At 42.1% G+C, this 13781-nt stretch overlaps 1 protein-coding gene across 1 annotated transcript in view; it reads left to right on the forward strand.

Annotated features, from left to right (window-relative positions):
* LOC143301296 (serine/threonine-protein kinase greatwall-like) overlaps positions 1-4962 on the forward strand; it is a 46589-nt gene extending 41627 nt beyond the window's left edge. The window contains exons 13-15 of the mRNA XM_076615497.1: positions 726-827; positions 1644-1754; positions 2741-4962. Of these exons, the coding sequence (XP_076471612.1) occupies positions 726-827; positions 1644-1754; positions 2741-2787 (260 nt within the window). The 3' untranslated portion in view covers positions 2788-4962. The remainder of the gene's footprint in view (positions 1-725; positions 828-1643; positions 1755-2740) is intronic.
* Positions 4963-13781: the final 8819 nt, after the last annotated feature.

The following is a 13781-nucleotide window of genomic DNA, read 5'->3' on the forward strand; positions in this document are numbered from 1 at the left end:
TTGGGGACAAAATATGAATTTCCTTCCTACCTTATGCTATCATCCAGTGAGATGATAAACATATCCATATTTTTTGTTTGAAATTTGCACGCACTGATGACTTGTAAATGAATCCAGGAAAACATACATGTGCAGTTTCAAACTCCTGTAATAACCAGAAGTTAGTCATGGGGAATCTTTAATGAACATCCCTCGTACATGGGCAAGACACTCTACACTACCAGATAGTCTGGGACGGCAGTGCTTCCTCTGCTGGTCATGGTCAGGCATGACTGACTGTCTTTCACTGCCTTCCAACCTGTTGGTGATGATGAGAATGACGTACGCTTCATAAGCTTATGCTTTGTTGTGTAGTGTTTTATTGTTTATTTCTGCGTTGTGTTCTTCTTCTGCTCCCTCAGCTCTTTGAAGACTCATTTGGGCGCAGCACAAGAATGAGTGTGTGTGTGTATATTTTACTGATATATATATATAGGTTTAATAACTGGATATGTTGATTTTGTACATATTGATTGGCAACAATTTATTATCTTTGTAAGTGTGGCTTGTTTTAGTCTATTAACAGCCATTGTGGATTTTTTGTTGGACTAGTTTTAATCTCATTTTATGGTGTGCCTTATCATTTTATGTATATGTCTACAACATGCCTGCGGTTGCACAAATGAATTTCTGTGTGGAAGAATAAAGTATTTTTGATTTGATTTGACATGCCGGTTGTGTGGCAGCCATCTCATGGCCGACCGACATGGGGGATCTGGGAGAGGATGCTGTGCAGGCCATCGACTCGCTGCTGACCATGGACCCTGAGAAGAGGCCTGGTGCTCCGGGTAATGCTTGTGGGGGGGGGGGGGGCGTTGGGGGGTGCGGGGAGGGAAGAGGGTTGAGGAACTGGAGTGGGGGTTGAGGGACTGGGAGTGCGCCTGCCTATGTTTTTATGCTGTTGTGTGGTCATGTGTGCACACTTGTGTGTTTTTATGTGTGCCAAAGTTTGTGTTGTCATGTTGACACTGCATTGGTGGTGACAAGTTAGCTCTTTGTTTTATCTTTTTTTTAGAAATGTGTGTTTATGTCAGTATGTTTTTATCTTTGTGTTTATGTGAATCTTGATGTGCGTTTGAGCAGACACAACAAAAATGTTTCTTGTAAGGGATTAATAAAAATATTGTTGCTGTGTTATACGTATGTACAGTGTGGTTTAAGGGCTGTAATTGTTTGTATGCAGGGTGGTAGTTTATGTATATTTGTGTGTAATATTCATTAATGTGGAGGGGCGTTTTGTGAATGTGTGAATTAATGTTCAAGTTCATGCATGTACCTTCATGTCGGTTTTTGTTTTGTAGGTGTGCAAGAGAAAATATTTTAAGGGTATGACAGGGAAGGCTGTGGTGATTGGGGGTGGGGCAGGGATGGTTTGAATCTAGGTCAGTCAGCGTTAAATGTGGATGTACAAGAGCAGTGCATGCATGAGGTGTGTGTGTGTGTATGGAGCAAGAAGTGTATATATGTATGTGTGCGTGTGAATGTGTGTGTGTGTATGTGCACATGCATGTGTGTGAGTGTGGAGAGGCAGTGAGACAGTCGGCCACTAGGGAGGACCAACATATTGAGTGATGCATCTCATTACCTTTGACCTATGATGACAGAGGTTAAGGACATGGCCCTGTTCTCCAAGCTGAACTGGGAGCGTCTGTTGGACGCAGAGCCCCTCTTCATCCCCCAGCCTGACGACATCATGGACACCTCCTACTTTGACCGTCAGTATACACAGAGAGACGTGTGTGTGTGTGAGTGCATGCATGCATGCATGTTCTTTATCTGCGTGTCTCTTACATTGACTGTCAATATACAGAGAGATGAGTGTGAGTGTGTGTGTGTGTGCTCTTTGCATGTATATCTCCTGATATTACTATCCGTATACACAGAGAGAGAGAGAAGTGTGTGCGTTTTTGTTTTGTTTTTTATGTGTGTATCTCTTTGTCAGTATACACACACACAGAGACATGTGTGTTTGTGTGTGTGTGTGTGTGTTCTTTATATGTATATCTCCTCCTTTGACTATTAGTATACAAAGATAGATGGTTGTATGTGTGTGCTTTCCTTATATGTGTAACTCCTAATTCGACCATCAGTATGTAGAGAGAGAGAGAGATGTGTCTTCTGTATTGTATATCCGAATTGTGAATGGTTTATTTTGCTTTGCCTCTAGATCCGAGATATTTTATTGGGTCATTTCCGTTCATCATCAGAACATTAGTTTTGTGTTTTAAGATTGCATGACATTCTATTTCTTTTCCACAGTCAAGTGAAAAGAAAAAAATTCTGGACAGAACATGCAGAATGGCACTGGCTATACCATTGACTTGTTCATTTCATATGGGTATTTGAAACGGTACTGAATTAACTAGAATTGACATACCAGGTACTGTAAATTCAGATCAGTAGCAGACGTCTTTGCCTGAAAAGTCAGTCACTGTGTGAATTATTCTCCATACATTAGGCATAGTTTCTTTTATTTTGAAGTAGGATCTGAGCTGTAAAGTCATGGAAAAGATGGGAATATGTTAGACAGGTATGAAGTTGCTTTGATTTTAGTGCATTGCGGATCTGATATGGCTAAGACTGTGTAGGACAAAACACAGCACAATTTTTCAAGTGTGTGTACTGCCTGAAGGGAGAGTGTGTGTATGATTGTGTGTGTGTCTGCATGTGTTCGTATATGTGTGCAAATGTATGTGTGCAGCCAAGAACACCATGCAGCATTTGACCATTTCGGCAGTGGACATGTGAGCTGAGTTCCTGCCATCTCTTGTTAACCAGACAGTGCCGAACATGACATAGGATCACATTGCCACAATAGACCAACATTGTGTGCCCATGGTGACAGCAGCGACTGAATGGCAGAATGCTGATCTATGGCTGTGTCTTTGGTAGGAGCAGGGTGCTGCTCAGCTTGCAGTAGGATGGGATACGGGGAACGCTGACAGAAAGGCACATTGCACAACAGATAGCTATAACACTTATCTCAATCAGAAAGACATGTTTTACAAGAGACAGCTGTAACAGCCTCAAGCCTTCGACCTGTCTGGCTTGGGTGGCCCATCCAAGAGCATAAGCTCCCACCAGCTTAGCTCTAGGGGTTCCTACGGCACACAAGCCTTCACACCACAAAGTGTTCTGTGTGTGTCCTCCCCTCTCCTTTGTACTTCCTTCACTGAACAGACCGAGTGGATTATTTAGTTGATGTGCAAAGCTTGATTATGATATATGCTCTAATGTTGATTTTTGTCTGTCTTGATTACTTTCTACTGTATTAATAGCCGTAAAGATGTTCACAGGATTTATAACTGGTGTGAATTTTCACCATCCTTCATTTTATGTCTGTGCACAGATCTGTATGTATGTATAAATTGAACAGAATTGGTACCTGTTGTATGTACATTGTATTTATAGTAAGAAGCAAAGTTCTGTGATGGCTTATTGTGTTCTTGGTGGGCTGAGGCACGTGTTGTGGCCAGCTTCTGCAGTAATTCTGGTCCATCATATTTGTTTTTGTGTTCATTGGGATTGGTTTCTAACCAGCAGTGCTTTCTACATTTTCTAGTGTTTTTGGTGCTGTTTGTCTTGTTTGTGGTGGTTTTAGTTTGTCTTCCTCTTTCAGGTTTTCTTGTAAACATATTTCCAACACTGTGCCATAACCTCCTTTACCTACAGCTCTGGGTTTTTTTAACATACTCACAGCCAGTGTATCTTGTCTACCTGTGTGGATTTTGAACTCACAGCCAGTGTATTTTGTCTACCTGTGTGGATTTTGAACTCACGGCCTGTAATTATCTTCCTTGTCTACCTCTGTGGATTCTGAATATATACCCAGTCTGTGGCAGTCTTACTTCTTTGTCAACCAGTAGGAGAGGGGCGGAGGAGGTGTGCTCCCCAATTCACAAAATTCATGACCCTTGACCCTGTTAGTGTCCAGAACCGATTACCCAGATTTTCCTCTTCAAATTTTGAGCTCCTATTTAGATCACACGGTCACATTCCAGAAAAAGTGACCAGTCAGGTTGATTTATCTCTATGTGGGCAATTCCAAGGAAACCATTCAGCTGTAAGTAGAAAATTTACAAGCGCAAATTTACATCATCATATTCCATATGTTAAAGAAAAAAGTCTTAAATGAAAGTACTCCTGCTGCCAGTCATCATAAGACCTTCAGACTCCCTTTGTTACCTATATTAATCTTCTGTCCTGGTTGAATTGCTGCTCTGCTCTTGTTTCTCTGTTGTGGAAAACGTGTCGAGTTTTTTTGTTTAAAAATTCCCCCCACCCCCACCCCCCATAAAAACGCAGAGATGCAGCATGGTCGCTATGTGAACTGTGTTTTCTTTATTCTGTCTGCAAGCTTCTTGTTCTGCTGTGTGGGATATGTTCATTCCTACCTGGCTGTGAAAAATGTGGCCATTGTTCTTCTTTCCTCTGATCATGTCCCCAGTCCTGAGTGAGCAAATTATGCTTGTGATTGTCTTTGGCGTGCTGTTTTACAGTCAAGACTGGCTGTAGTTGAGGCGACGGCAAAGTCAGCAGTATCGTTTGTCATGTGATCTGTGTTCCAAGGGCTTAAGATCAGTTATGATTTTTGGGTCCTGATGACTCTCTACCTTTTGTTCTAGGGGGTCCCAGACTACCTTCAGAGGGTCCCTCTGTAAGTGCTTATTCTAATCAAAAAGTGTGTTGCTTTACATTTAGAAAGGCAGGTATGCCTTCTAGTCATTATTGTCTAGGTTTTTGAGCCAAGATGTGGACACACGCTTCGCTCTCAGATACATGTTGCTTACGTTTTTGTGGACACAGTGATGAACAGAAAGGAATATTAGGGATGGGAAGGAAAGTGGTACTTCTGGTAGGCCAAGGGAAACAACTCTACTTCATAGCAGATGATCCACGATATGTGATTTTCACTCTTCTTCTTCTTCCTTTATACAACCAACATCATCATATTGATGATTCTGTTGTAATTTGGAGAGGTTGCTGGGGTGATTTTGGGGTGGGTGGGTGGTTAGGAGGAGGGTGATGGGGGCAGTGCTGGGCGAGAGGAGGGGAGGGTTCACTTTTTAGAGATGAGAGGCCAGTCTGGACTTGAAGCAGTCCAGTGACTCGGCCGTCACAACTTCCTGAGGCAGCTTGTTCCATTCTGGTATGGTCCTCGGGAAGAATGCCATCTGCCTGTACAGTGTTGTGCAGGAGGGAATGTCGTAGTTCAGGCTGTTGTTTGTCCTGGAGCTCAGCCTGCTCTTAGATGGCTTGGGCAGGTACTTGGAGTTGATGGAGATGATACCATGGTGGAATTTGTATAACATCTCCAAGCGGGCTTTCTTGCGGCGCTGTTGTAGGGGAGGCCAATTGAGTGAATCGAGGATGGAGTCCACGCATGATGTTTGGCGGTGGGGATTTGAGACCCATCTTGCTGGTCTTCGTTGGATCTTCTCGAGGGCCACAACCTCGTTTGCAGTGTAGGGATCCCAGACGGTGGCTGCGTACTCAAGAAGTGGGCGAACAAGGGCTTTGTACGCAGTTTCCTTTGCCTTCTTGTTGCCGATCTTGAGGTTGTGCCGGATGAAGCCTAGGGTCTTGCTGGCTTTCTTGGTGATGGAGTCAATGTGGAATTCCCACTGCATATTGTCCTGAATGTTGACGCCCAGGTACTTGGTGGTGCTGACATTTTCAATCTTCTGTCCATGCAGCTCATACGTAAGGACAGTCTTGTCCCTTTCCTGGGAAACTCACAGCGTTGAGCACTTCTGTGGATGGAACTCCATGGACCACTTCTCCTCCCAGGTGGTAAGGGAGTGTAGATCTTCTTGCAGCACTTGCTTGTCCTTTTTCTTCATGATGGTCTTGCTGCACATGGTGTCATCGACAAATAGGCAGATCTTCGACTTGATGCCATCAGGGAGGTCATTTATGTACAGAAGTAAAAGACACGGCCCTTGAACCGAACCTTGAGGGACGCCAGATTCCACAGGTAGAAGGTCAGATCTTGTTCCTTCCACCACCACAGCCTGCTGTCTGTCCTTGAGGAAGTCCTTGATCCAGGCATTGGTGCGTCCTCTGATGCCGTAACGACGTACTTTGTGGACAACTAGGGTATGGCTGACTTTGTCGAACACTTTTGAGAAGTCGAGGACAGTAGTGTCCTCCTGGTTTCCCTTTATCTCGCTGGTCGCTTCGTCGACATACCCTAAGAGTTGAGTTTCACATGACCATCCGCGTTGGAAGCCATGCTTCTCTGGACAGAGAATCATTGTTCTCAAGATGGGACATGATGTGGCTGGTGATGATATGTTCCATCAGCTTGCAGGCTATGCAGGTGAGGGAGATGGGGTGGTAGTTGGCTGCTTTGTATTTTTCTCCCTTTTTGAAGACAGGTGTGATGTTGGCCTGTTTCCAGTCCTGTGGCAGGGTGCCGGAAGAGTATGAGATGCGGTAGAGCAGGGTGAAGGCTGGAGTGATCTCCTCTGCAACCATCTTCAAGAGTCTGGGGGTAATGCCGTCTGGGCCACAGGCATTATTGGGATTGAGGTTGAGCAGGAGTTTTCTAACTCCATCTTCTGTGATGTTTATATTGTCACATGATGGTCTGCAAGGTTTGGTCTAGGGGGGCACTGCTGTTCGAACTCTTCAGCTGTAATGGTGTGTTTGGGGCGGAATACTGAGTGGAACTGGGTATTTAAGATCTGGGCTTGCTCTTTGGGGTCGGAGATGAGTTTCCCGGCTTCTTTAAGTGGAGAGGCGCCCACTCCTTTTGTTCTTCTTGCTTTGATGAAGCTCCAGAACTTCTTGGAGGTGGTCTGGTTTTCTCCTTCGTCAGAGATCAGGCCTTCTACGTGTCTCCAGTAGGCGCGACGTAGACGTTTCTGGATGAGGCGCTTGAGTGCCTTGAATTCCTGTTTGAGGGCCTCATCTCCGTTTTTCTTCATGCGTCTATGGACTCTGTCTCGTCTTTTGTGTGTTCTAGAATTTTTAGAATGTTTCAGGGACCCACTGAAGGATTATAAAGTGCATCCTTTCCATTTTGAAAACTTCAAGGATGCATACTCACATGTTCTTGGAAGCCCTGGGAAGCTAATAGTGGGTGATTTGTAAGCAGCAGCTTGTAGTGTTAGTTGTGGAGTGTGAGGAAGTTGTCCACACATACTGTCACCAGAGGGATTGCAACTGAAGGTTAAATGGCAAAGAAAAAATTGTTTACATAATTTGTGTTGTTGGGTTTTTTTTATTTTTTTTTTTGGTGATGTGTAGTTTTGTGAGAGAGAAAATAATTCCAATCATGTTAAACTATTTTGGCAAAAAACAGTTTATTTCAGTTAAGAGAATTATTTTTTGATGTTTTAGTTTTGAATATCAGTGTTTTGCCATGAACTTGATTCTGTTTTCTTATTTAGATTTTATAAACTGGTTTATGTATGAGCTTTTCACTTTTTTGTGTGTGGGTGTGCATTTTAGCTTTTAAACATGAACATTGGTGCCCGTTTCTGACCTTGTGTTAAGAGAAACAAGTTTATTGGCATGTTTTATTATCCAAACATTGGTGATCCTTTATACTTAATGAAAATAAAGAAGAGGACAAGAATATAATATACAGAAGTTTTTAAATTGACGGAAAGGTGCTCCACAAAAAAGAAATGATGATTAAAAATGTACTTTAATTGTACTTTCATTCTGTTCATAGTGTCTATATTCTACTGCTCTTGCTATTGTCCAAAGAACAGATTGACTTAATGCAAATGTTGTGCACACTTGGAGTGAGTCTTTTTTTATACAGCATGCTTGTTTCATGTCTGAAAGAAAATAGACCTTGAGAAAAGCTGCATGACAATGTGGTGCTTATGTCTGTACGAATCAGTGAGATGCGAGTCAGAGAGAAGTGAAGTCAGTGTGATGCTGGTTATCACAAGTTTCAAGTTTCAAGTTTTAATTATCCTTTCACTCCTATTGGAGTATGGAGGATTACGGCAAAATAATCTTTTCGTGCCCAGAACAAACATTTCCAAATACACAACAATGTCACATAAAAGTTGAGAAAACACAAATGTCTTATAACTCCCAAAAGTATAACTAGGCAACATTTGCAAATCTAATCATCTTTCTTAGCTAAAATGACTTTTTTGCCTCCTTTGAGCATATTACACAAATTAGAAACCGATTTTGGAGACAAATATTGTTTAGGAACATATCTATTTCGTTACTGATCATAATTGGGACATTCCATTATAAAATGAAACTCGTCACCAATCACAGACATGTTACAAACCTTACAAAGCCGTAACTCTCGTGGTATGCCTTTGTGTCTCCCTGTTTCTATTTCCAGCTTATGATTACTACTTCGAAATCTGAAGAAGCTGATAACATATACATATGTACTGCATTTGAAGACCCCTTCAGCAGATCAGACGGAGGAAATCTTCAAGATTTGACAGCGATTGCAGCTCACTGTAGAATGTGAAGGGTGTGTCAAGAGCATGAAAGACGACACAGCTATCCGCTGCAGTCAAAGAAGTTGGTTGGGGTGGGTGGGATGGGTTGGGTTGGGTGGGATGGGATACATTGCAGGGATGCCTGCAACAGATAGCGCGTAGCTTAAAATAAAAAAAAGATAATAAAGAAAGAAGGGGGAGAACGGGGATAAGGGGAGGAGGGCAGACGGGATGGGGGAGAAAGGGGAGTGGGGTAAAACTTCATATACCGTTACCTGCACTTTTTCTTCACTGCAATTGCATAGAATGAACCTTTTTATTTCCAAAACACACTGACATTTAGGCATTAGCAAAAAAAAAAAAAAAGTAAATAAAGTCCACCATCCACAACATCGTTCCTTGTGCATTTTCTGCCATATTTATTTTGTATACAAGGTCCCATTATCCTTCTCGACGTTTGGAACGTGGGAAATGCATCCTACGAACTCAGAAGAAGAAGAAAAAGACAGCAAGCATTTTAACAAAAGGTGACATATAGACATGGTGACATATTCAAATCAAAATACGACTTACGGACACGACCACACATAGACTCGGCAACATCGAAACGCTTATCCGAACGTGGGAACGGGCTCGAGTTGACAAACGCCATTTGGTCAGCTCAACCAGACAGATCACCATCCACTTTTTCACCGTGCTGCAGTGAATGCTGCACTTTCAGTCCAGCACTTTTCTTTGACGTTAAATCAGTCTGGTCCATAAAAATACAAGTTCCGTCATCTCAGCAGCCAAAAACACGAGTAACGAAAAAAAGACATAACACCGAAGAGAAGCCACCAGAATATCGCTGTTGTCTTGTTTGAACTGATCATGTTTCATGTGCATCCATGAGAGTGCTTTGTCAAGTTTTAGAACAACGTGGATGAGGAAAAACGAGACACAGAGCCTTGTTCGTTCCACATATCAGGTCATTAAATGTACCTGCTAAAAGAACAGAAACAAAGGTAAGACCAAACCTTAGCACACATTGGTACAATAGTTAGGTCATTGATTATATCAGCTAAAAGAAAAGAAACAAATGTAATACCAAATCAGAGCACACGATGATACAATAGTAAGGTCATTAAACATACAAGGTAAAAGAACAGAAACAAAGGTAACACCAAAACCAGAGCACACATTGGTACATTAGTTAGGTCATGAAATATATCAGCTAAAAGAAAAGGAACAAAGCTAAGACCAAACTAGATCACACATTGGTACAATAGTTAGGTCATTAATACATGAGCTAAAAGATTAAAAACAAAGGTAAGAAAACCAGAGCACACATTGGTACAATAGTTAGATCATTGATATATGAGCTAAAAGATTAAAAACAAAGGTAAGAAAACCAGATCACACATTGGTACAATAGTTAGATCATTGATATATGAGCTAAAAGATTAAAAACAAAGCTAAGACCAAACTAGACCACACATTGGTACAATAGTTAGATCGTTAATATATGAGCTAAAAGATTAAAAACAAAGCTAAGACCAAACTACATCACACGTTGGTACAATAGTTAGATCATTAATATATGAGCTAAAAGATTAAAAACAAAGCTAAGACCAAACTACATCACACGTTGGTACAATAGTTAGATCATTAATATATGAGCTAAAAGATTAAAAACAAAGCTAAGACCAAACTACATCACACATTGGTACAATAGTTAGGTCATTGATATATGAGCTAAAAGATTAAAAACAAAGGTAAGAAAACCAGATCACACATTGGTACAATAGTTAGATCATTGATATATGAGCTAAAAGATTAAAAACAAAGCTAAGACCAAACTAGACCACACATTGGTACAATAGTTAGGTCATTAATATATGAGCTAAAAGATTAAAAACAAAGCTAAGACCAAACTAGACCACACATTGGTACAATAGTTAGGTCATTAATATATTGAGCTAAAAGATTAAAAACAAAGGTAAGAAAACCAGAGCACACATTGGTACAATAGTTAGGTCATTAATACATGAGCTAAAAGATTAAAAACAAAGGTAAGAAAACCAGAGCACACATTGGTACAATAGTTATGTCATTAAATACATAATCTAAAGGAACAGAACAAAAGTAAGAACAAACCAAAGCGCGTGTGCCCCCCCCCCCCCCCTACCCCCTACCCCCCACACCCTCTCAGTACAGATCAGTCCACACAAAATGTAGCAGCTTCACGGCGTCAGCCACAACGAGGAGGAGGAGGGGCAGGAAGGCCAGCAGAGCCCACACACAGCCCATCACCGCCGACGACCGGCGGTCATCCCGGGCACTGACCCTCTTCCGCACGGCGGCGGACAGGTTGGTGGTGGGCAGGGACAGTGCCGACACGATGGACTCTACGGCCCTCTCCCTGTCCGCCTGGCTCACGGCCCCTGCAGGGCCCTGGGTCTGGCATCGGCAGCGACAGCGCCGCTTGGACGGAGGTGCTGATGAGCCGGTGGATGATGGAGGTGGTGGTGATGGAGGTGAGGATGATGGAGGTGTGGGTGATGGAGGTGTGGATGATGGAGGTGTGGGTGATGGAGGTGTGGATGATGGAGGTGTGGGTGATGGAGGTGTGGATGATGGAGGTGGTGGTGATGGAGGTGTGGATGATGGAGGTGGTGGTGATGGAGGTGTGGATGATGGAGGTGTGGGTGATGGAAACGTGAATGCCGATGATGGTAGAGATGACGGTGTTGACGATGTAGGCTGTGTGACCGTGGGTTCAGTCATCACCCTCGTGGTTCCACTGACTGACGATGTCATCATCATATCCCCCCAAGAAACGGGAGCTGTGTTGATGGAGAAAGAATGATCCACGTCAGGCTGACTACCAGGTACAGAAACAGTTGCTGTTTCTGAAGGAACTTCAAAGTCTGACTGCACTAGGGTGTCGTAGACAACCGACACAATATGAGAATGAGATGGGCCGTCATAAGAAGAAACCTTGACCGTTCCAGAGAAGGATTTTTCAACGCTGCTCCCAACCACAGACACAGCAACAGTGCTGCTTCCTCCTGCAGACATCAGATCTGTCCTTGACTTTCTGTCGGACACGGTGGGCGGTGCTGACTCTGACGACGAATGCAGGTAAACGGCAGTATCAGGTGATGTGGTGGCTGTCTCGCCAGGTGTTGGCAGTGTGGTGCTCACGGGGAGATAAGAAAGGGGCTCAGAAAGACGCGCGCTGAGCAGCATCGTGGGCGTGGTGGGAGACACTGCCCCAACAGACTGAGTGCTGTGTGTGTGGCGGGAGGGGCTGGAAGGGCACAGCAAGCTCAACAGTGGATCATCTGCAAAGTAACCAGGTGATAAAAAAAAACAACATGATCACTGTGCAGTTATAGTCAGAGGATGGTCACGCTGCATCACCTGCATTAATGCTTCTAACAACAACAACACAATTAACAATATTATTAATACTTAACTAATACTAAGAAGAAGAACAACAGCAACAATAATGATAATGAGAAAGGGAAGAAGAAGGTTATATTTATTTAGCGCTTCAAAACCTCTCAAAGCGCTTTACAACAACACGTCAATCAGACACAAAGCACACAAGAACACACACACACACACACACACGTGTCAAAATAGTTGTACATCCACTGGATACATGTTATGCTGGAATGGGGTGCCTTTATTTTGATGGACTGCTTCAATGGGTGTGAGTACTACATACTCTGTCTGGGCCAGTGAGAAGCCATGTTTCAGCTGGACAAATAATTTGATTTGTTCTCAGAATGAAAATATGGTGTGTGTGTGTGTGTGTGTGTGTGTGTGTGTGTGTGTGTGTGTGTGTGTGTGTGTGTGTGTGTGTGTGTTCGTGCCTGTGTATGTTAGAGTGGATTTTACCACGAAGTTTCGCCAGGGACAACTCTCTTGTTGCTGTGGGCACTTTTAACTCTCTCCATACGAACGGCGAAAATGACGACGTTAACAGCGTTTCACCCCAATTACCATCATCAAAATATTGCAAGCGGAAGGCTCTTATACTGAAGAGGTGAATGTTGACAAAGAATACCACAATTCTGACGACGGAAGCTAAAGGTTGGGTCATTCAGACACCCACTGGACATCCGAGGGGTCTGTGTAGAGGAGAAGAGAGGACTGGCCGTACTGAGTGAGTTAACGTGCACTAAATGCATGCGACACATTGGGGCCCTCTCTGTTTATCGTCTCATCTGGATAAGATAAGATAAGATAAGATAAAACAACTTTATTATCTCCAATTCGAGAAATTTGGCCAGGAGCATTATCACAGCATAGACAAGTAAAAAACATGGAGACAATCACTGTAAAAACAACAATAGTTATTAGGATTATAACGAAGACATAGATGTAAAAATATCACATACATTGTTTCGTACTTTCATTCCACACATTGCAGGCAATATCTAAAAATAAATAAATAAATAAATAAGATAAAATGAAATAAAATAAACATTATTTTGAATATGATTGTGAGCATGACATACTACATTGCACACTGATTATAATTAAGATAAGAATAACTTAATTATCTCACTAGATAAATTGCATCAGGTGCGGCAAAACACAGCCAGACAATCAGTACACACACATAGATGCAACATTAAACATTACTTGATTAACCCCTTCATCGCCAAGGCGAGAAGAGATCAGCATGGCGTTGATTATAATTATGTGAAATCACTCCTTTTTGTGTAGCCTTGAGTCTGGATTTTGCTGAACAAAGGGATTCCAGTCCCAAGAGGAACAAATCCAAATAAATAACGGTGACTGACTGACTGACACCCTGACCTGAAAACTATCTCAGTGTGGTGACAGACCTTCACTGACGCACATACTCGTCGGCAGCAGTCAATGGGTTAAACAGGAGTAACAAACATATGTTTTCAAATAAAAGCTCAATGGATTAAACAGGAGTAATAAACATGTGTTTTCAAATAAAAGCATTTCACATATTAGCTTTAAAATAATTGTAATTAATGATTGTCACAAAGTAATTATTAACATAAATATATCTAAATGAAAGTTAACATCATGCATTTTATTGTACACATAAATATATCTAAATTAAAGTTAATATCATGAATTTTATTGTATTGAACATTCATCCTGCATGTTGCACATTCATCCCACATAATTATTGCACATTTATAACAACCATTGTCGTGTGTTTTAAGCTAAATAATACAGTGACTACTTTTAATTCTAATCTCATTGCAGCTGTATATAAACTGTTCAACTGTCTGCAAACCTACCACTGATATTGACAATAGAATGATATCATCAGCA

The sequence above is a fragment of the Babylonia areolata genome, chromosome 27 (assembly GCF_041734735.1).
Source record: "Babylonia areolata isolate BAREFJ2019XMU chromosome 27, ASM4173473v1, whole genome shotgun sequence".
Classification (NCBI taxonomy): Eukaryota; Metazoa; Mollusca; class Gastropoda; order Neogastropoda; family Buccinidae; genus Babylonia; species Babylonia areolata.